At 33.6% G+C, this 23,404-nt stretch overlaps 2 protein-coding genes and 2 non-coding genes across 6 annotated transcripts; 1 reads left to right on the forward strand and 3 right to left on the reverse strand.

Moving 5' to 3' along the window:
* Nucleotides 1-10,675: 10,675 nt before the first annotated feature.
* On the reverse strand, nucleotides 10,676-14,569 carry LOC104879512 (uncharacterized). Of its 3 annotated transcripts, none has more exons than XM_010652508.3 (2): nucleotides 13,932-14,512; nucleotides 10,676-10,877 (listed from the first exon to the last, which is right to left on the reverse strand). In XM_010652508.3, the coding sequence occupies exon 1, from the start codon at nucleotides 14,346-14,348 to the stop codon at nucleotides 13,935-13,937; it is 414 nt and encodes a 137-aa protein (XP_010650810.1). In that variant the 5' UTR covers nucleotides 14,349-14,512; the 3' UTR covers nucleotides 10,676-10,877; nucleotides 13,932-13,934. The 3 variants fall into 3 exon arrangements, with proteins under 3 accessions (XP_010650810.1, XP_010650803.1, XP_010650807.1); XM_010652501.3 differs by lacking the exon at nucleotides 10,676-10,877 and adding an exon at nucleotides 11,586-12,018 and having other exon boundaries at nucleotides 13,932-14,569; XM_010652505.3 differs by lacking the exon at nucleotides 10,676-10,877 and adding an exon at nucleotides 12,020-12,277.
* A 3,874-nt stretch (nucleotides 14,570-18,443) lies between these two features.
* On the reverse strand, nucleotides 18,444-18,515 carry TRNAT-UGU (transfer RNA threonine (anticodon UGU)). Its single transcript has one exon. It is a non-coding gene; the product is annotated as a tRNA-Thr (tRNA).
* Nucleotides 18,516-19,046: 531 nt separating this feature from the next.
* On the forward strand, nucleotides 19,047-19,193 carry LOC132254717 (small nucleolar RNA snoR137). Its single transcript, XR_009467024.1, has one exon. It is a non-coding gene; the product is annotated as a small nucleolar RNA snoR137 (small nucleolar RNA).
* Nucleotides 19,194-19,294: 101 nt separating this feature from the next.
* On the reverse strand, nucleotides 19,295-22,968 carry LOC100266247 (protein SIEVE ELEMENT OCCLUSION B). Its single transcript, XM_002282129.4, has 7 exons — nucleotides 22,679-22,968; nucleotides 22,462-22,563; nucleotides 21,690-22,129; nucleotides 21,235-21,344; nucleotides 20,836-20,978; nucleotides 20,225-20,719; nucleotides 19,295-20,080 (listed from the first exon to the last, which is right to left on the reverse strand). Exons 1-7 carry the CDS (start codon nucleotides 22,895-22,897, stop codon nucleotides 19,451-19,453), a joined length of 2,139 nt encoding a protein of 712 aa, XP_002282165.1. The 5' UTR covers nucleotides 22,898-22,968; the 3' UTR covers nucleotides 19,295-19,450.
* Nucleotides 22,969-23,404: the final 436 nt, after the last annotated feature.

Genomic DNA, 23,404 nt, shown 5'->3' on the forward strand with positions numbered 1-23,404 from the left:
TAGTGTTTCTAAGAAGTATAGTTGACTTTTCAATTTTTTAAATTTTATTAAATACTTTATTTTTTTTCTTAAACATTTTAAGAAATAACTCTAAATTTAACATTGCATTTGGAGATACAAATACATAATTGCCAAGACCATGTTTGTTCACAACAGAAATCATCCCAAAATGGTTTTATTTGGAAAGGTCGTGATATTGCTACACAGTAATTTCCATTATAGATCTGAGGTAGGCCTGGTTGCCGTGCATGACGCATCTACATTATACACAATAACCTCTTCCTCTTGGGCTCAAAATGAACACGTCCGACGCCACACTTCACTTCCTTTTTAAATTGCACACATTTGGAAATCTTGTTTCCCTTGCCCCTTTGAAAACTTGTGTGTCATTCATTTTCTATTTTTCTTGTTGTGGATCACATAAAATAACGTTGTTAACCAACTCCCATATGAAAAACACCCGTTGGTGGGTGATCACGAGGTCTGCTCATGAATGCTTTCCCCACATCTGCGCCGTAATTACAATTCTTGTTTTTGGCTCGTTCAACTGATCCTCTCAAGTATTTGAATTGATTTCTTCCAAAAACCAGGGCCCTCAAAGCCCCAGCAGCTTCCAGGGTTTAATCATATGCGTTCTGCAAATGGCATCACACACATCGTCGGGCAGAGTTGGATTATGATTCACTACACAGCTTAATTCAAGAGCTACCCAGTGCTCCAATTAATTTATTATTATCCATCAATAACTCCATGAGGATCAAGGTCAACAGAAACAGCAATTAAACCTGTTGCCAAAGTAAAAATGCACGAAATCTACTCTCTCTCTCTCTCTGTTGAATAACTTTAATAGGTTAGATGATGCATGCATGACACTTCAAGCTTTTACCTTACGCAAGAAAATTGGTCATTGGCAGATTTGATATGCCTTTCAAGTCACAGTTTCCATCCATGGAAAGAAAAAAGGGAAATGCTTTCAGTCTGAGTCTCATATGTCTCACCATTAAAAACAAGTAGTAATCGAAACTTTGGCAGGCATCATTTGCCTTTTCTTTTGGTTTTCTTGGTTTTCGTCTTACCACAATATATTACACTACTTACAATCCCACACAAGACTACAAGTGAAGGCCCACCCCTCTGATATTCTCTTCTGATCTGAAGGAAGCTTCTTCTTCTTTATACTTGTTTTATTCTAAAAGCGATCGCATTGGAATACAGCAAAAAAGTTCTGTCCAAGTGCATGAATCATGGCCATTCCTGTCCCTGTTCCTTGTTTTATTTAGAAGAACTAACCATATGTCAAAAATAAAAAAGCAATGAGGCAGCTTGGTAATAGCGAGGAGTCCGACCACCATACATTATTGTAGTAGCAGTACCACTGTACCACTGTTCATAATGATATAACTGGAGCTCCTCCCACCATTGGAGGTAGAAAGAAAGAGATAGAGACTGGTGTCAGTAGTGCAAGTTGCCAAGTTGGGTATGTCGGTGAGGCTGGCAAAAAGCAGTCGGAACCATGGTCCAAAGTTCAATCCATGGATTCAAATTTAAGAATATTGATATTTTCACATCTTTTGTGTGGCCATGCACCGTTTGGACAGCCAATTGCAAGCCGAGTTCTCTTGGCTCGACTTTATAAGTAAACGAATTGTGTCAGCCATCGTCACTAACACACACAATTAGTCCGGAAATCTTTATCTTTGATACCTTATATTTCCATTCTTAAACAAAAGATTCGACCTCCGTATTTATAAGTCATATAGTATATTATGTTTTCTTTCCCGATGAAGTTTGGGTAATTAAGTAATTGTTGGAGTGTAAACCTAGATCAGTCTTATATTGCGTTACACCAAGATGTCGGGGGTAGAACTCTATGGATGTAGAGATGATCATCGAACCACATTAAAATCTCCCTTTTTTTTTTTTTCTTTTTTTCTTTTTTCTATTTATGCGTATGGCTGTACAATGAATATACATTGAAATTTAAATACATTAATAGGTCTTCTAATGCATGATTCAATGTTTCAATCAGACAAGCCTGCTCAGCTTCGTTTTGTCTTGCACACAATCCAAGCTTATATGTAGTGTTTTTTGTGTTAGCTGGTAGCATAAACTAATCTCAGTTTTCCCTTGTCTTCATGGGCAAATTAAATTTGCACCCCAAAGATTGAACCAAAATTGAATGGTAGCAGTTTCCTTTTTGTCTTGATATAGGGTTTATGACAGATTAAAAACCAATGATTTTAAAGGAGAGGCACATGAAACTGTCTCCTTGTCCCCATTCGATCGAAGATTTAACTGCTCATTTCTATTAAACTAGTTTCCAATGATAGATTAAGAAATGATTAATTAAGGTCAAACCAAGACAAAAACTACAATTTTAAAGGCCTCCAAACCGTGTGCTAAATACAAACAAAAGGAAAGAAGCAGACCATTGATCTAAGCAACTTCTAAAGAACGGCTCATCAAGGTGTGGTTATGGCACTTGCCACATTGCCCAACAGAGAGAAACACCACATTGAGAGGTATCAGAAAATAATTTTAGTAGTTTGAGGAAAAGTTAATATTTTGGCCTCACATAATAGAAAACGAAGCATCAAATTTAATAGGAAAATAATTGTAGATGAGCGATGACCACAAGAATATCATATTGAACCATGTGCATTGACCTCGCCACCACAATACATAAGGGTGCTCCAACTTGCCAACTTGCTCATGCGACGCCTCAAAAGCCTGCTTCGATGAAGGTGAAAGGAGCTCTGCAGCCATTATAATAGAAATAGAGTACTACTTTGAAGGGTGGATTTCATCTATGATATTGCACCCTAGACTTTGGGACAATGAAAAAAATCAGAATGCGGTCAGTTTTTCTACAGAATTTGGTGTTGAGTGGCTCCCTCCAGTCAAAACAACCCATCCTTATCCAGTTATCCCTGTCTCTCCGCACCCACCTCCTGCCTTAATTATTCTTTTCCCATTGTTTTCCCAACCTTGCAAGCAAAACAAAGTAGTAGTCTATGCTGTATCCAACAATTCATTCTCTTTCTTTAGAGCAGAAAAAAGATGGGACAAAGGAGAAAGACAGACGGGTTTGATATCATGTGCTGGAAAAAGAGGTGGGAAGGTTGATTTGCCCAGCCCTGAAAGCTTTTTCTTTCATCCACGTTTTGCTTTCCAAGTTTTTCTTCATGGTTGTCGCTTCCCAAAAAAAATTCCCTCAGATGGAAAAACCCATTTTACCTAGCCATGGTGATGGTCCCCACAACCCCAGGAACTATATACCCTAAACCTTTCCCTAGTTTTAAACCAGGAAATCCAACCAAATCACAAAGGTGGGGATAATTTGTTGATTAAAAGTTAATAGATGTGTCAAAAAGAAAAGAAAGGTCTGTTTCCAACATTATCAAAAATAATTCTCATAGAATATATTTGAAGAATTATTCTTAAAAATTATGTTTAATTAGTGTGCACACATTGCAAAAATTCTTACAACATTATTCATATTTTTTATCATTCTTATAACACTCTACATAAACACTAGCAAACATCTTAAATTTATTATAAAAAATTATTAGTTTTCAGAATAATTTTTCAAAAATTTTAATATAAGATAATATTACAACTCTTGAAAGTTTATATGAAAAATGTAATGATTTTAAGAATTGTTTAACAAAATTGAGGTATAAAAAGGAAATTTGTCTCAAATTTAAAAAATTTTAAATTTTTTTTAAAGAAATAAGATAAATATAACAAGAAATTTACTTTTGTACGATAATTTTTTATTTAAAATAAATAAAAAGTGTTTTCAAAAAACTTATAATGTGTTTCACAGTAATTTTAAAAAACGTTTTTAGTTTTTTTAACACTTAAATGATAAAAAAATTTATTAAAAAAATTTAAAAATTGATTTTAAAATCACTTTTAAATATATTCTTAATTGATAATTTTTTATTGATTGGTTTAAAGAAAAGTTTCAAAAAATGCCGGATTGAAAATATGTTTAGGGAGTGAGTTGGCGCTTGATGACGTCATGGAGACCAGTCTGCAGGTACAATGTCTCTCCCTCTTTCGTTGTTTTAAGGTCAAAATTTATCTAGTCATGTATCCATCACCAAGCATCAACTAGCAATACGCAAGACGAGGAGTTGTTGGGGAGACCAATCCAACCATGTTACACCTTCCATTTACTTGTAAGAGTTCCGGAGCCTGATCACATCATGCTCCCCACATAACTATGAGTCTATGACAAGGAACATCTAGCATTGAATTTATGTCACTCGAAGAAAAATTTGGCCAAGGATTAGGATACAAGCAAAGTGTTTATCCCAAAGCAGGTTGACGCCATTCAACAAATTCAAGTCCAGTGCCCCCAGCCAGGTTTTCCGCCTGCCACTTGTACTTTATAGCAGTTGCGAGAAAAGGTGACATTCCCATGAATCTCAAAGAACCCAACTCAATAAAGTTGATTTTTTCACATTTTCTTATTTTAATTGAATTAATTTGATAAAAATCAAAATTTTAATTTGGCTTCCAAGTTACCAACACTTGAAGCCAATATGAACCCGACTGACTCCAAACCAATATGGTGCATGATACTACTTGAAAAATCATATGTTTTGTTGATGATAAACAACCTCATCTTTTGAGGTAAAGTAGTTCATACATATAAGAGGAAATTCATCATTGGAAAACCAATCTAAGATAGACACCTATACACTTGAAAATTATAAGAAGACAAGGGAGAAAAAGTATAACAAAAAGCTAGAAAATATTTCTAGAGCTGTAAAATTTGTTAGTGAGGCCCAATATCGTGTGGACCACCTAAGAGGGCTAGACCAAAGGTAAGTGTGAGCAACCTCCTTATGCTTATATTCTAACACCACCCATCAAACTTGAGGGTGCCGTAACCACACTATGTTTGAGAAAATGAAAATGTGTTGAAGATCTAACTTTGGTTAATCCATAAGCTATTTGTTCACAAGAAAGAACATAACAAATCTCCAAGTTTTTCTCCACAACCTTATTTTTCATAAAATGGATGTTTAACTTAATGTGTTTTGTCTAAGCATGATAAATCAGGTTGGCAATTAGAGAACTTACACTTCGATTACCACACCAAATGATTGGACAAGAAAATATATCAACATCTAGTTCATGAAGAAAAAATTTTAACCAAGCTATTTCAACATACTTGAGTAAGGGCTCTATACTCCGATTCTTATATTCACCTAAGTTAAATTGTTTAAATTTTCAAAAAGAGAATATCACCCCATTCCCCTCGAGCCAAAAAAATAAGGTGATTATCTTAGATTGGTATAGCTAAAATGCTAACATCTTGGTTATCTTATCCTTGATATAACAAACATTATAATGAAATTCAAGGCAAATATTATCATCTGTTATTAGTTTTCACATAATAAATTTTTGGTAATTGTTAGAACATAAAGTATATTTTTTAGAGACAATCAAGGATAATTGTGGGCAACGGATAGTAAATGAGTGTCTTATATGAGTTTTATTTGGTTAATCACCATTACCTACCAACTGTGAGACGTTTCTTACCATACTCAACACTTTGATTCAGATTATTCAAGTCTCTTATCACATGATTTGAAGCTCCACTATCAACATACCAATTTGGATTTGCAACCACTTATAGGGAAGCAATGAAAGTTGATGGTTGTGTCTTGCTTTGATTTGGAGTTGTTCCTGCATGATTTTAATTGAATCGATTGTAGCAAATTGCAATTGAGTACCCATATTAGTTGCAAACTTAACAGGTAGGTTTTGAGTTGTTGTGTCCTTCTCTGCCTTTGAAATGACCTCCTCTTCCATGAAAATTCCTTTGGTGTGATGTGTAATTTCCTCCTTATGTTGAGCTTCAGCCTTGAGGTCTCTTGTTTGTCAAGGCATTAAGTTGCTCCAATCTACTCTCATAACTCAACAAAATATCCTATAACTTTTGCCATAAGACGGAATCTTTTGCATTGATTTGAACCACAATAGGAGTGTATTCAAAATCAAGTCTAGCTAGAACACAAGATGTAAGATCCTTCTCAAGAAAAGGTTCTTCTACCATGGCATGGCCTTCAAAAAATGACTTCATCTTATTCAAATGTTCTTTAAGAGTCTTATTCTTTTTTTGAGTGGTTTGAATGGTAGTACCATTTGTTTTAGCCTTAAGATTGTAAGCCAAATAATCTTTCAAGACCTTTCTAAATTTCAGCCAAGGTGGTGAAACCTAACAGTTGAGAAACTATTGATTTTATCATGAATCAATAAGGCCAACCCAAGAGTAGTTGGTGATTTGTTATCTACTACTCATTAGGATGAAGCTTAAACCTAGGAGAAAAAAAAGTTGTTATCGAGAGAGGAATATACTTTGGGCAAGGCTTTGTGCCCAAGATATAACCATCGAGTTTGTGACCTCAAATCATTAGTGTAATCATCATTTTCTAGAAAAGGAAATTATGTCTATCCAACTTAATTAAAATAGCATGACTAATAATATTTCCGAATGGCATAGGCATGCTTCCAAAGCTATTACTACCTACTTATTACAACATTGAAGCTATTATCAATGATGAGGAAGTTGATGTAGGTAGAATTTTTCAATTTTGAGGCTCCATCAAGATGATAGAAGAGAGGTGTTGTCTTTGCGAGCTTTGATGCCAACTTGAAAAATCACAATGTTTTATTGATGATAAACACCTCAAAGGTGGAGTGGTTCACACATATAAGAGGAAATTCATCATAGAAAACCAATCTAAGATAGACACTTGTATACTTAAAAATTCCAAGAAGAAGACAAGTAAGGCAAAATATAATAGAGAATATTTCTATGGTTGCAGAATTTGTTAGTGAGACCCAACACTATGTGGGCCACGTAAGAGAGCTAGGTTAGAGAGAAAAGTAAACACCCTTCTTATTCTTATATTCTAACAATATTCAAATATTTACTTTTAAAATTTTTGTTACCATATATTTTATAATATTTTTATTAAAAAAAAAAAAGAAAGAAAGGAATATATAGCTATTGAATAATTTTTTTGTTATTATAAATTCTTATGGCAATTTGTAGAGCACTCTATAATTACCATTAGCTTATAACTAAGGATGGAGGGTTAATGAAGTTGATTGAACAACTAATATTTTTTCTCCTCTTATTTTCTTCTCATTTTTTCTTTATAATTTCTATTCATTATATTCCACGCATGAAGGTTAGAGTGATGAGAGATTCTATCGGAAAGTAGAAGAACTTGCATCATCTTACTTTATTCTTACACTCTTATTCCAAAACGTTTATAAGGAAATGATACCTTTTTTTTTTAATTGATTAATAATACATTACATAATCATTTTGCAAAAATATTTTATGACTTGAAATTATGCAAACATTGTTTCTTTATTTTATTGTAATAAAATTATGTAAAAAATAACTATTAACCAAAAAATATGAAAAGCTTGAAATTATTGTGTTAGGGTTGATTTTGGAATATTCTATATTTTAATTTTAAATAATTAAGAAATTTTCCCAATTGTAGAAAGATTAAGACTTTTGCAATATTTTGAAAGTGATATTATATTGATATATGTTTGTCATCAATAGAAAAATTAGGATTTTTTTTTTTTTTTTTTTTTGTTATGATTCAATTTTTTTTCTTTTAGAATAATCTTATGAGTATAATATATGGTTCTCATATTATCAAAAATATAAAATACAAAATGATTTTGAAATAAGAATTCTTTGTTATGATTTGATTTTTCTTTTAGGCATCTTATTTATGAATAATATGGAAATAAATATTACATTTTTATGGAGATATTTTAAAAATCTTATCTATTTTGTTTACATTGATATGCATATATTGGTATATATGATTTTCCTTATTTGAATTTTGAAAAAAAAATTTTAAATATGTATTGATTTATTTTCAATATTGTGTAGTTTTTTTAGTATATCTTTGTAAATATACATAATATTTCCAAAGATTTTGTGCATGATTCTTTATTTGGAATATTTTAAAATTTTTGGAGATTTAAAATTGATAGAATAATCTTGTTCTAGTTTTTGACATGTGATATGAATATATAAATATTTATTTAAATTAATAGCATATTTTAATAAGACTCATGCTTGATGATATCTCAGATTTTAATTTGATATATGTGGAATATATGGTTGATTGTATTATAAAGTAGATCTTATTTGTAATTGAATTTTCTAAAGATATTTTTACATATTTAGAAATTCTTGATTGCATGAATTTGTGTAAACTATAAATCAAAGGAAGATATACTAAAAATAACCAAATCAAGTATATTTCATCTAAAAGAATTTATACAAATAAACTTTTTATTGGAAAAATAAGATCAAACAATAATATAGTAGATTTATTGAAAAAATCTTACATACTATAAGATTCAATAACCTCTTACACAATATTGAAATGCGAGGATTCAAGGAACTTCAAACAACAAGAAAACATAATTATATATATATATGACAAAGAACAAAATAATCAAAATATTATTACATTATACTCTTTGTCCCTAGATCGAGGCAATCTAACAATTCAAGAGTAACAAAAGAATATTGTACTCATTTTCTTTCCCTGGGATTTTGTCTAATAAGACTTTAACATGATATATTCTTCTAGTATGATGATTATCCAATGGAGAGTTATAAATTCTTATGAAAAGTTATGACTGATCACGATCACCAAGTTTGGATTATCACTAACTTATTAATAACTTCTTTTATCCTCTTATTTTCTTCTTCTTGTTTTCTCTTAATATTTATGTTCATTTTATAACAATTATCATGAAATAATAATAATAATAATAATAATTCTTAATAAGAATTTGAATCCAAATGTCTTCCTAAAATGTATCATATATTTTTCTCATTATGTTGCTTAAAAAAAAAAATACTTATTTGGAAACTATTCTTAAAAACAATTTTTTGTTCCTTAGAAAAGAAAATCAATTATAAAAACATATTTAGAAAATTTGAAATTGAAAAAAACTTTTTGAGAATTTACCATGAAAGTAGGATGATTTTTAAAACAAATTTAAAATGCCTTTTGATGTTTTAAAATACTTTTTTGACGTTTTTATGAAACAAAAACATATTTGAAAACTTTGAAATTTACTTAACTTGTTTTCTATGTTTTTAAATATTTTTATGTAATGTTTTGTTTTTAATCATTATTCATATTTGTGCAATTATATTTTATAATTATCCTAAAAAAAAAGTGAAAATAATTTGAAATAACTAAAAAATGCTTTTAATTTTCTCTTTTTAAGAATAAAAAACCATTTTTAATTTTCTGATTGTTAAACATTTTTTTTTCTTCTAAAAATCAGAAAACCATGTTTGAGAACATTTAACAAATAGGTCCTTATTTTATCTTTTCTAAATCTAATCCTCTCATGCCTTCTACCATCACTAACATTAGTAGGATCTTCCAAGAAGTTATAATCATATACAATTGTTATATCCTCCCCATCATATTAATATCTACCTATTTTCATCTATCAGTTATAATGGGTCTTTCAATAATGATTATATAGGGAATTCAACCATTAAAATAGTTAACAACTTCTTTATTTCTTCTCTTGAGTCTCTTTTTTCCCTTTCGTTTTGAAAAGTTAATCAGTAGTCAACTAAACTAAATCTTTGTCTTGAACCTCGGACAAAACTTAGAAATCCACGCCACAATCCCAAAAAAAGAAACGCAATATTAAGACTTAAACCTCTTATAAAATACATAGAAAGATCCTAAAATTATCAAAATCCTTTAAATATTTGAGGCTTAACTCTCAATATCCTCAAGGCAGCCACAAAGGGTGAGGCTTAAGCCTTGATTGCCATATTCTGAAGTTACAGCCTTTAATGCTAATTTGCATTGCCTTGCCCTGAGCCACAAGCATCAATTGCTTGTTAAAACACTGATTCCATTTACTAAACAAGCCTTTAAAATTTTCAAGTGAATCCATGTCCATCATTTTTCCAAAAGAATGCACATGCACGATTTTAACCTAAATCAAATGGATTAATTAGAAGCAAATCTAACCATTATTAAATTAAGTTATTTTGAATCAATAAATAAATTTTTACCAATTTAATTAAAACCAACCAACTTATTGAGACTCACGCATCAGTTAAAACAGGGCATAAACCGAGCCGTGCCCCTTAACTCTAATCTACAAACTCCAAGTTCAATCACAGAGCCTCAATGGAGTTTATCTCATGTTGTGTTTTACTTCTCCTAACTTGTGTTCATCCGGATAACTCTCGCAAGTCAGAGTGGAAAGATATGCGAAGCCTTAATCCAACCTCAACCCTCAGTTCAGAAGAGGAGTCATGAAAATGAGTAAATAGATTGCAGGAAAGTTTAATTTCTGCAGAAACACTAGTCTGCTACATATTCCATATGGCCAATAATTTAACGAATTCAAATATGATGGGGAATGACCTCTACTGACTAGCTAATAATATTTTACTTGCCAAACAGATTACATAGAAATTCAATGGCTTTGCACCTAATTTAACCCTGCAATGGCACAAGACTAAGAAGAAATATGTTTAAAACAGCACAGCCCTTTTCAATGAGGAGCCCTAATCACAAGCATTTCAGTTCGTTTCAGCATTCATTCACCTTCGGCAATTAGAAACTCAAAGATCTTCTTGCACAAAAAGATAATTTCGTCTGATTTACACAAGTTATTGAGAGTTATATCCACTAGTGGTATATCATAAGGACCTCAAACAGCCACAGGGGATAATTGACTAATACCAGGATAGCACCAGACTGATACCTAGATTTCTATTCAGACCTGCATTTTTGGATGGATGTTTGAGGCACAAGCCACCTCTGAAAAAAGGATATAATGTAATATCAAACCATTTGGATATCTGTAAACTGCAGTCTCTGTACAGGTGGGAATGATATTTGAGAACGCAACTGAGAGAAGCTAAAAATTTTATTCATTTAGAAGTTTTCATGAGCGAATGCCAATAAGATGTTTCAAACCTCCATGGAAGCAAAACATATAGCAGTAACCGTCCCCAAAAAAATTAAGAGGGTACACAGAGAAGATAATTTTTTGCCACACTAATGTTCCATGTCAGATATTATGATCACAGGATTAAAGAAAAAGAGTAGCTAAATAAACTGAGATCAAAACAAAAATTAAATAGTCCCAATGCAATTAGTAGATTAGAAAGCCATTAGAGATGACAAGGAGATGCTTCAATCTGAAGATCTGCATCCAGTAAGCCATTAGTATGGTTTAGGGGAGCTAGCTTCAAATGGCCAGGTATTTAAATTAATTAAATCTGAACTTCTATTGATCATCATTCTAAAAGGCACAAGGTGCACTAAGCCTCAAATGTCACCTAGGGCCAAGGCACAAGGCACGCAGCTGAGCTAAATGGGGTGCAAAATACGAGTACATGTCAATTTTTATAAAATATTGTAAATGTGGACATGCAAATATTTGATATACACTCGTAATGACCAAATATGATTTAAAATTCCAATCCAAATGACAAAAACATCAAGATTTCAAGCATGTAAACAGGCATCCAATGAAACATCGATGCAATTATGTAAAATTTCAATCATAAAGTCCTAAATTTCAAGAATAAAATTGTAAAAATAGAAAAAGAAATAGTCGAGGCACACCTTGCCAAGTTGCTACAGTTAGGGAGTTGTAGCACCTTGGGCCTTTAATAACTATGCTATTGATTTTTGCTTAAATCAAGTCAAAACCCCTAATATGGCAATGTGAACAAAATAAAATCCCCTCCTTATAAAATAACAAAGAGTGCACGTAGCCAAGTTTATTTCCATGGACATGATGCAGTCTCAGATTTCAATTTTCTATTTTCCTCCATCTCAGGCTGAAGCAGCTCAAACTAGCATTGATCACGAAGGAACCACAAAACTACCAGACCATACTTGAAACCCATTGCAGGCCTTGATCCTTTCCGATATCTGATGGGACAATGACCTTTTTCATAGGCAAAGAAAATTTTATTAGAAAAGCACCTAACGGATAAGGTGGTGCAAACCATGTAATTGGAAGGTATATTCAAAGGAAATCAACAGGTAGAATAAACAACACCCACAACCACAAGGCCACAAAGCACCAAGCAGTCCCCTACATGGCAGAATGGTAGAACTCTTCTAAGAAGCATCAGAGATTAAGCAGCAGTCTCTGGTCAACTGGTACTGCTAAGGAGGACCAAATGATTGCGACACCACAACATCTACACGAAAAAGGGGCAATTGGCTTATGCAAGCAGCTGAGGCTTTGGCCCAAAAACTATATATATATGGATAGATAGATAGATAGATAAAGGAGCTATATAGCAAGGTACATGGGTTGTATCCAAAGGGAAAACAAAAGTATCGCCCAACACAGGGAAAATACAAAAAGGTGCTCCTTCCCTCATCTAGATCTCACCCAATCTACAAAATTGATTAAAGGCATTGTTCTTTATGCTATGTACATCCTAACCCAACACGACCAACTTTTAACAAAGGTGCTCTTCAATGACTGAGCTGATTGTTCCGCATTTCAAAGTTTCTTTGGATTCTTTCTTTCCACAATGTCCAAAAAATATACAACAGGGCGGCTCTCCAGATCTTCCTTTGCTTTCTTCCTACAATCAAGTTGTGCCAACTTAACAGGCTCTCCCTAACCGTAAAAGAAAGGACCAAACGACTCCAAGTAGAGAAAATAGCAAGTGTCATAACTCCTACCTCAATGAAGAAGAATGTGATCAATAGATTCTATCTCACTTTCACAGATGAAACATCTGTCTACCAATTGACTAAAAATTATATTAGGCCAACTGACACTTCTTTGAGAGAGGTGTTGGAAGATCCACATAGCATCTGCTTCATAGACCATGTGGCAATGAATTAGTAATGTGACAATTATGGATTAGACCATCTAAACTTTTCTTTTCTAAATAGGCACACTCAAGCAGCACTAGTACCACATGAGCACCTAAAATGAGATAAATGATCTTTTTCCAGAAATAATGTATCCAATTTTTATACTACTTCTGCCTCAAACTCTAACCCAAAAAGAAAAATATTCTAGAAACTTTATGTTAAAGGCTAAAAATGCTTGTTTAGAACCTATGCAATTCAATAAATGAATTGTTTGTTTCTGATTAAAAACAGGTGAAAGAGAATTTCCACTAGCAAAACTCTTAAATCTTAGGATATAGAAATATGACACTAACCAACGTCCAGGTCAATAATACAGCCCATAATGTGCCACAACACAACAGTTTTGCATCCTAGAATATCTTTGCATTTCACTAATAAAGCATTCCTCTATCGACAATGCCTATAACCAGAAAAAGAGATGCATCTCACAATATTATGCATTTTCACAAACTCTATCAAAAACATATACTTGGAGCATACATGCAAAGCATTCCATTGAATGAAAAAACAAGTAACCAAACATCCATGGAAATAGTACTTCCGTTTATCTATTAGAAGATCGCCTATGAGCTAAGGTTTAGGGTTCACATTTATTCTTGTAGGGATCATCTTTCTGACAATCCTAGCATTTTCAATTACCCACAAAGGATTTCCAGAAAAACCACAAGGTTCTCTACATTTAGATGTGTTATTCTTACAGTCTTGAACAAATAAACCTAAGCAAAAATCAAATAAATAAATACAAAAAGACAATATGATCAAATTAAGCGCGGAATTGCATCCTACAAGCAACCACCAATATAGATCACTTCAAAATTTCCTGAATAATCCATCTTGGCCACAAACAAGAACCCCAACTAAAGCCTCAAATGATAATCTCACAATGTAAATAAATCTAGGGTTAAAAAACAGAGGCATATTCAAATTAATTATTGATCAAGAACAAATCCCAGTTCTCACTTCTTAGGTTCGGCGGCGAAGACGCTTCCGAAGCTTCTTGTACTTGTGCTTGTTCATCTTCTTCTTCCTCTTCTTCTTGACACTGTCCGCCCAAATCGTACGCGAGTCATCGGAGTCGACCTCCTCGACCTTCAATGGCTGAGATTGTTCGAGCACGGGTGATGGAATGGGGTTCAAGCAATACCCAAATGGAAAACTAGGGTAAATCTGAAAGCTACTGTAATGAGTATGATTCTCTGTGGTTGATGAACCCTGGCAAGGGTTTAGGTTAGGTTCAGCGTCGGATTTGGTCTCTGGGGGATAGGGCTTGTGGAGCAGTGGAGGAGCTACAAGATTTGACGATTTTCCATTGTTGAGGCAGGGAAGGATTCTCTGGTACGATGGCTTCCTAAGCAGTTTCTGCACAGCGGCGGCCATTGTTACACTGTTGCTTTCCTTCGAATCTCGAAGGACATAGGCTCCAGAATTCACCTTCGGCGAAAAAATAGAAATAAAAATAAAATTAAGTGCATTTTCGGACACATTTTCTATTATCTGGAGGGCTATAGAAGGGTTGGGCAATAACTTGGGAGGGTTGGATGGGTTGATGGTTAACACAAATTTAATCCGAATTAAGAAACGATTTAAGTTCAATCCAGTCCAACTTCTAACCCGATGTACTAAACCCAAGCCCAATTGATCTTATTTTTATAAATTATGATGGAACATTTAAGTTAAATTTGGGTTGATCAAGTTAAACTTGAGGTGATTGAGTTAAATCCAGTTTAATCGATAAGACTCGTGTTATTTTGGTTTATTGGTTATAAGATTCAAAATTCATGATTTTTAAAAAGCCTTTTTTTAATCTATGTATACAAAAATTCAAATAATAAATATCATAATTTCAAGATAATAAAAAAAAAAAAATAAATAAACTTTTATATTTTAAAAATACATATATATATATATATATATATATATATATATATATTATAATTGTAATTTGATATTTTTTTAAAAAAAATGAATATTATCTTATAAGATAATAAATATTATAAAAATATTAAATCTAATTTGGGTCGGGCTCAGGTTATCTAAACCTTAACCCAAGTCCAACCTAAAGTGAATTTGAATTAAAATTTTTTGATCCAAACTCAACCTGAGTAGTGAAAATGTTTGTTCAAATCTATTCAAATATCAATTTAGATTTTAATTGGATCAAACTAACCTATCCAAGTTGCATTCTTCTTACATTTTGAAAATCTTATACATATGAAGGTACTTGGATACTTAAAAAAAAAAAGATAAATTTTTAAAATTTAAGAATTTATTTTCAACATTCTCAAATTTTTAAAAAATTATAAATACACCATAAATTCTTTATTTTTATATAAAATTTTTATATTTCATATTTTTATTTTTTAAAATAAAAAATATGAATTGTATTTAAAAAATTCCTATTTTTTCTTATTATATCACAATTTTTTCAGCATATAAACTTTATAATTTGAAAATATATTAAGATTATAATACTATGAAATCTTGCCATTGTCATGTTAATGTGACAATATTGTACTAATGCCTATATAATAGAAAATGTCTTAAGAGGAATAAAACGCAAATCAAATTAAATAATAATTTCCTCTCGTCAAAATAAGGTATTAACATTTTTTTGTCCCCTTAATTTTGAAAGAAATTCATTATAAATTTTTTACCTTTTTTATGTTGAGGAGCCTAAAGAGAAGACATAATGATATAGATTTTTTTTAAAATAAACATTATGATAATAGTCACTTAAGAATAAAGTAGTTTTTGTGCAAGCAATTGACAATGTAAAAGGATTTCATGGATGTGTTTAAATTGATTTTTCGAGATTTTTTTTTTAAGGTTGTTATGAGATTTGAATATGTTACAATGTTTTTATGAGAATAACTTATCAAATAAAAAGGAATTTAATACAAAAAATATAATAATTTTTCCTTAAATAAAAATCTCTTCGATGATGCATTTGATGGTATTATTTACTGAACAAAATAACTAAGTTGTTGGAACTTCATTCCCATAACCCTTAGAGATTAAAATCTTATGTTTACAACATTATAAGAATGCATATAATCATTTGTTCTATAGAAAATAGGTTAAGAATATTTTAGTTCTAAAAAGACTGTTATTTTACAAAACATTATAGAACGGTTTTAAAAACTAGTTTTTAGAATTGTTTCTAAAACCACTTCCTAAACTACTTTCCAAGCTACTATACTAAAAAGCTATAGAGATGGAAATGACAAGACGCAACCTTGCAAAACCCAAGAAATAATTATAAAATAATTTACATAATATTCTTGCATTTATATAGGGATGACAGGGTGAGTTCGAAATGAGTCACCCTTACCCTAATCCTGTCCCATTTATTTACATCTATTTTTATCATTGTTTAAAAAAAATAAAAAATGAGGCAAAGCTAGGCGAAGCAAGTATAGGAAATTTTCATACTCATCCCATCCCATTTAAATTTTTTTAATATTTTTCATTTTTTTTAAATTTAAAAGTTATTAAAAATAAATATAATTTATTTTTATGAAAAGTAATATTTTATTTATGTTTAAAAAATTGAAAATTGAAAAAAGAAAAAATGAAAAATCAACTCAAATAATTTTTTATTAAAAATTATATATAATTGGAATAGGACGAGACAAAGTCACATTCGAACTCACCTTGAATTAGTCTTAGGCTTTTTAAAAACTTCTTGAAATTGCTTCAAATTCATTTATCTTTATTTCAAATTCTTCTCATTAGTAGCAAGGTGGTACCCATAATATAAAAAATGGTGATATTATCATCTATATGAGATTATAATGAAAAATTTAAATCATTGTCTTCACTGTTGGAATTCACTAATTTCTTAGGAGAAAATTATTACAAAGCCAAAGATCATAAAAACTCTTATCTTCTACATTTTTTTCCTCTTCATTTTAAAGTGTAAGTATTTCCAAATGAAATTGAGTTCTTGAGGTATCATTTTTTTTTTTCGAAAGTAAAGCTAACATATGATATAAAGGACAAGAAATTGGTCGTATCAAGTATGATTACTTATTTACCAAGAATGAAGTAAAAAAGGGAAATAAGAAAATAATAATAATTATATGGCGTGATAGCAAAGAAGAATCAACAAAAGAAGTGAATGAAACAAAATAGCTAACATGTACTTTATGGAAATTGAGGAAGATGATGATGTAAACTTTAACTCAAACTATGAGAAATACAAGAAACCATCGAAGAACTTTGTAACGATCTCATGAAACTTGGTTTGAGGAGAGATTGATAAGCTAAGAGAAAAGTTTGAAATTTGTGAAAAAATTACATTGCATTTGGTTAGGAAAACGTTTTCTAGTTTTTATTTTCAATTTTAAATTTTTGAAAATATTTCTTGAAAGTGCATTTGAGTGCATGCACTAATGGAGAGTGGTTAATAATAAAAATATCATACATTCCCTAGCGATAACATGTGGACCGATCAATGTTGCATTAGTTAGCTTTAAAGGTTATCATGAAGTTTAATAGTAGGAAGATTAGACTTAAGATATCGGAGGAGTAACATCCAACATATTGCATATTGGCAATTGCCATTAGGAGAGTCTTGTGTAATGTGGTCTAATTAAAGTTGTTAAGTATCTTTATTATAATGTTCTTATTAAAATAATATAAAATCATTTTGTCACATTTTTAATCGGTCCTTGATATTCTAGTTATCAACAAACTATGCTTGGTTGAATTCATAATAGATTGGCTTACTATCTCAGTTAGTTTAAGTACTCCTTATGGCTCATCATTTTTGTTCTTTTTGTATCGCTTTTGGTACAAGTTCAAAGATTAACAAGTTTGAATCTAGGCATAAAAAAAGAACCTAATGTGAGCAAAGGGTCCTAACACATGAACAGTTACCCAATGAAAGAAAATACAAAATCATTTACCTAGACATGCCATGCTTTGCTCGAGGAATTACACTATTTGAAGATAGTAATTTGGTCTTGAAATAGATTTGAAGTAACATTATCTAACATTAAATTCCTCGATATACCTATGTATTAGTTTAAGACATCAAATTAGATCCGAACTACTCTTTGTCAAAAGGTTCGAGATGTTGTTAGATTAAGAGAGTCCATACAATATATGTAGTAATGATCATAAATAAACTCATCTAATATTAAACAATTATCAATAACACAAATGCAAGTTTTAAAATATTGATTTGATTTGATTTTATGTTGTTGGTTATAAAATAAGAAAATCGAAAATTGAATCTACTAAATTAGTCTATAGAATTCTCAAAACGAATGGAGTTTTGTAATTTGATTCACGATTCTTTAAAAATTTAACCAATCTATTCAATTGTAATTGAGTTGGATCACTTCCATCGAATTTTCAATTCTTACTTGCCACCCTTAGTCTCAAGATTAAAAATGATAGGAAGGTACATCCGGTCACCTTATGATTCCAATTTAGTTTTTAAACTAAATGTAAAAATACCCAAATTGCCCCCATGCAGGATCGAACTACAGACCTTCAGTTTACAAGACTGACGCTCTACCACTGAGCTATAGGGGCACCTGTCTCAGAGAAGTGATACTTTTTTATACCAATGTTGTAAGATATGAACCTATTTGCTTAATGGTATTTTCGTCATTTGATTGAAGTGAAGGGTCACTTCGTATGTCCAATGAACCCAGAAGCTCTATAAAAGCACCCGGATCCCGTCTTCCATTGGAAACCCTAACGCCGCACTTTCAAAATCTTCTACTAATTCATTCAAGATTTTATACAAATTTGAAATCTTTTCGTTCTTATGATTTGCGTTCTTCTGATTATCAGTAGTACTTGTATGATTGATGATTATGCAAGATGTTTGGGGGAAATCGCTTTTGATAGGCGTTGCGTTCTTCGGTGGATTTCAATATCCAGAGGGACGCGTCAACGAAAGCGTAAATCAAACTCTGTCAATGCCTGTCTTCCCTTTTTTTTTTTCATTCAGAGCCACGCTTTTGTCGTAGCTTGATCCAGGCTTTGGCTACAAACAAGTAAATATCCATTTTTATTCTTCAAAATTCTTTTTTTTTTTTTTTTGGGTCTGTAGTTATGGTTGCTTCTTACTGGTGAACTCCCTCTAGATCATAATGAGGGATGTTCATGTTTCCGAAGCATACACCAATCATCTTTGCCAGTATTAAACAGCGCCTGGGTGCTTATCCTTATTCACCACCGCGCTACCTGTCTCCTGGTACATTTTTCCCTTTTCTTCTTTATATTTTTGGCTCTATAATGCCCCTCTACATTATTAGGGTTTTCAGTCCCAATAAAAAGGTCCTCAAAATTAAGCATTTTAGCCATTTTCCATAACAACTAAATGTTTTATTTAGTTGTAATGATAATACATCATAGACAAACAATCTAGATTTCACACATGAATAGTAATGGCAGCATAAGCAAACTGATAGTAGTGATTGGTCAGGAATGTTTCAAAACTGGTTGATGATAATAATGCCTCAATCAGTGCAGCAGCGATACATGATAAATTTCTCCATAGGACGGCCACACTCTGCGCAAGCTACCCTATCCGGGGTCCTGCCGGTGGTTCCTGGCAGGACGAGACGGTTGCAGTGGTGTGGGGTGTGAAGCTGGGGGAGGTAGTCATTGACGGCACCCACGAAGCCTTTGGTTGCTATGTTATTTTTCCACACGTGATAGTCCCTCAAGCATCCCACAATAGTGTCGCCCTTTGCTTTAGTCATCTGACTCATCTCCCCCCACCCCCTGCCGAAAACAGCCCATCCATGATCCCCACCGTCAAAGCTAAGCATTGACACGATTTCCTGCATTATAGGATCTCTCTCTGCATTCTCCCCCCCATGCTGCACCTTGGAGTGCCACATGCTTTCTAGCCGGGCCCAGAAGAACCATACTGAACTTAGGTCTGGCAGTACATGGCTCAGGTTTTCCTGGGCAATGCTGTCATTGTTCTTCCGAACTTTCTCCCTAAGGTTGCTCTTGCCCACATAGAGCATTTCCAACTTGATATCTGCAGCGCTTTCAACAGCTTTTGCAACGTCAGTGAATCTCTGGATCCACTCTATATCGTCTCCTCCATACAAGCAAATGTATTTGCCTTCAGAGATCTGAAAAACAGAGAACGGTTTTGGCAGGTTTAGAAGTGTCACAATTTTCCCCTATGGCTAGGACTGTATCAAAGGATTACTAGTGGTATTCTCAAAAATGGTATAACAAAAAATGGTAGAGACCCATTGGAACGATGAACATACCCAGTCGACTATCATTGGGTGGATGGCGGCTGCCAGTAGCTCAATGCCCCATGTTACTTCCTTCCAGAGTCCTTCCTCCCTGGACTTGGAGAAAGGGAAGGCAACAGTAGGGCCCCAAATGTAAATCATGTGGATAGCGTTAGGGTTGACGACTCTTCCCATTGGGTCCAATGCCACTAGCATCGGCCTCTTGTTGAAGCCCCACACCTCCTTGATGTACTTGATGGCTGCTGTTTCCAGCAGTGAAGGGTGAAAAACAGCGTACCATGTCATCAATGCTTTTTGAGTCTCAAAATGCCTGTCCTTCTCTTCATTCCGTGGGGTGGATCCATCAACCACTGGAAGCCACACGACCTCGTACTGGCTCTCTTCTTTGGTTGGATCCTGCCTTGACTCTAGGTACATCTTTTCCAGAATGGAAAGCTCCTGGTAGGGAACTTCAAGCTCTGAAATGAATAGCAACACATTCTTCTTCCACAGTACGTCGAGTCTAGCCTGTGATTTCAGAAAGCAGTCTCAGAAAATATGGTTTAGCCTTTCACAAATTGTTTTAACCATGTCTAGAATTGAGTAATATAGGAAAGAAGGAAACTAGGCCACAGTTGGCAAACCCTTTTCTTGTTTAAACCATCAAATAGGGGCAGCTGCTCTGCCTTGGCGCAAATCAAAGCCCCAAGAATCTTCATGTTATCAATTTGGGGAGTCTTGAGGAGGTGCTCAATCATTTTATATGCCTCAATCTCTCTCCTTTCACCTGCATTACATTAAATATTTATACAAGTAGAAATTTGTTAACCTTAGTTTCCAGCCAAAAAAGAGAAAAATGCAAAAGCTTATGGTAGAAATAGAACACAAGAACTCCGATAAATTCGAACCTACACCAAATCTTGATAAGCTATTGAGATTCATTTTTTTATTACTTAGTTTATGTAGAGTAAATAATAAATATGATAAGAGGTTTATTTTTAGGGCAGAGGCGCTGAATGACATAAAAAGCGTATGGAACTCACGAATGTGTTGACGGCAAACAGCTAGTTGCTCTTTAAGGTAATCATGTATCTGGCTGAGCTTGTGGTCCAAGCTGGACAGGTACCAATCCTCCATTGTTTGGTCTATATCCCTGAAAGAAGCCAAGGAGATGAGGGGGGAAAATTGGTTCCCTTCTGTGCCTGATTTCATCTATCTTGATTCTTGTCCAATTAAAATACATGTAATTTAGATTAGGTGGTGTTTGTTTTTTTATTGAATAGAAGAAGTTAAAATATTTAGCCTTTTCTATTCAATCAAAAAGACAAACACCGCAGCCTAAGATAAAAAGGAAAATTTTCAAGTTAATTGATGGGGAAGATACAGCTACTCTACTTGGGTGCATAGATGGGGATGCTCTTCCAGTCATTTGAATGATAAGTGGTGAGATATGGCATGAGGAATTATTTCAGAAATGGCAGAGCCAAGGACAACGTACTCTTGGCCCATGTCTGTAAGGCACATGGTTCTTTTTGTGCAGACCACCATACCATGGATGGTCCAATAGACAGCTGTGGGAATATGAGCAGCCGCGGTTGGCATTCCTCGCCCGTCAGTCATGTATTCTGATAGAAGCTCCCAGAACTCAACTACGCACTTGGTCACTTTCAGAATTGTCTTGATAAGGTTGCTAGGCGCTTCAAACTTTGGCTTCCAAGGCTCCTTATCCGCCAACATGTCTGGTAATTGCTCAAGGATGGCAATTGATTTGGCGAGTAAGTTGGTGGAAGATGGCTGGGCAACCAGCCAAAACTTACCATAGGTCACAGAGAAAGCTGCTAGGGCAAGCACCACCTTGGTCTCCCAGGTGAAGGATGAAAGTGTCTTGAATACCTCCAAGGTCGCTGCATATGCACTTTGACCGCACGTGCATGATATCTGTCAGTAATGAATTTTTGCTTATGAACTTGAAACACAACTTTTTCAAAGAACAAAGCTATGGTACGGCTCCTTCCTTTTGCCTTTGAGCAAGAGAAAAATGTTACAGAATCACAGAAGGAAGTGAACTGTGCCATCCACACATGAAAATGTACCACATTAATCTCAAAATTTTAATTATAGGATTCCGAGCTGAATTTTGGAATTTGGAAACATGTCAACTTTTCATAGATAGTGCCCTAGTGTTTGAAATGTGGTTGACGGGGAGGCAGAATTTTGCCATTAAATGGTATCTTATTTATATAACCCTTGAGAAAAAAAAAAAAAAAAACCTTGCAGGAGGTTCTCTTTATGATTTGTGCGAGATAGAGCTTGAGGAAGTCATAGTGGCCGTCGTAATCCTCCAGTAATTCATTGAGTTGTGTTTGAGCTTCCTAAACATGGAGTCACATTAATGATCCACAATATTCATAATAATAATAACTAATAATACTAAATGATGGGATATAAATTAAAGCATAGGCCAAGAGTCAGGACAGAGGTATATGCCTGAGGAGTGGCAGGGGTGTCGATGGTGGTAGGCAGAGCATTTTGCAAGATGTTCTCAGTGAAGCGGAGAAGAGGTTTCATGTCAATGTGGCGGCTGCAGCCATCTGAAGCATGGATGGAATGAATTTGATTCATGATTGGATTGTCAATCAGTGATGCTGACATTAATCGGTTACTCACGCTTTGCTGCATCTGGGCAGAGATGGTCGTGTTTGCCATTTCCAAGTTACAGGCCAAATTTTAGGGGAAGGGCACAGGAGAAGAATAGGTTGGGTTGGCTTAGTTTTGGTTCGTTATGAACCCTTGCATATATATTGCTACGTGAAGAATAAAGGTCAGTGGAATCAACTACCTTACTTTTAGTATGTCACACTATTAGTACCATTAATGAGACTCAGAATTGTACCTTTCGTGAGGCCATGGTTATGGTGGACCCCGTTGATCACCGTGGCCCCACTCACGGCTGAATCAAATTTTCTTTCTTTTCACTAGCATGCCCATGTTACGCAACGAATGCCCTCATACTCGGCCAATTCGACATCGAAAATTTAACAAAGATTTGGAAGCTTAATTTTGGTGCGATGGATTGAGAATGTTGAATGTGTGTTGGGGTAGGAGGAGAACCTCATGTGGCTACCTAAGCCCTGTCCAGCCGTGGAGAGGTAAGTTGAAGTTTACACCTGTCCTTTCCAAGAAGTCAGACTTCTGCATCCAAACAATGGAGCC

This window comes from Vitis vinifera, chromosome 1 (assembly GCF_030704535.1).
Source record: "Vitis vinifera cultivar Pinot Noir 40024 chromosome 1, ASM3070453v1".
Classification (NCBI taxonomy): Eukaryota; Viridiplantae; Streptophyta; class Magnoliopsida; order Vitales; family Vitaceae; genus Vitis; species Vitis vinifera.

Bases quoted from the DNA above. Each gene is read 5' to 3' on its own strand.
- LOC104879512 (XM_010652508.3), bottom strand. From the start codon at position 14,348: ATGGCCGCCGCTGTGCAGAAACTGCTTAGGAAGCCATCGTACCAGAGA.
- LOC100266247 (XM_002282129.4), bottom strand. From the start codon at position 22,897: ATGGCAAACACGACCATCTCTGCCCAGATGCAGCAAAGCGTGAGTAAC. The intron at 22,564-22,678 runs GCATATACCTCT...CTCCATGTTTAG, and splicing joins ACACCCCTGCCACTCCTCAG to GAAGCTCAAACACAACTCAA. The intron at 20,720-20,835 runs GTTTGCCAACTG...CTGAAATCACAG, and splicing joins ATGGTTTAAACAAGAAAAGG to GCTAGACTCGACGTACTGTG.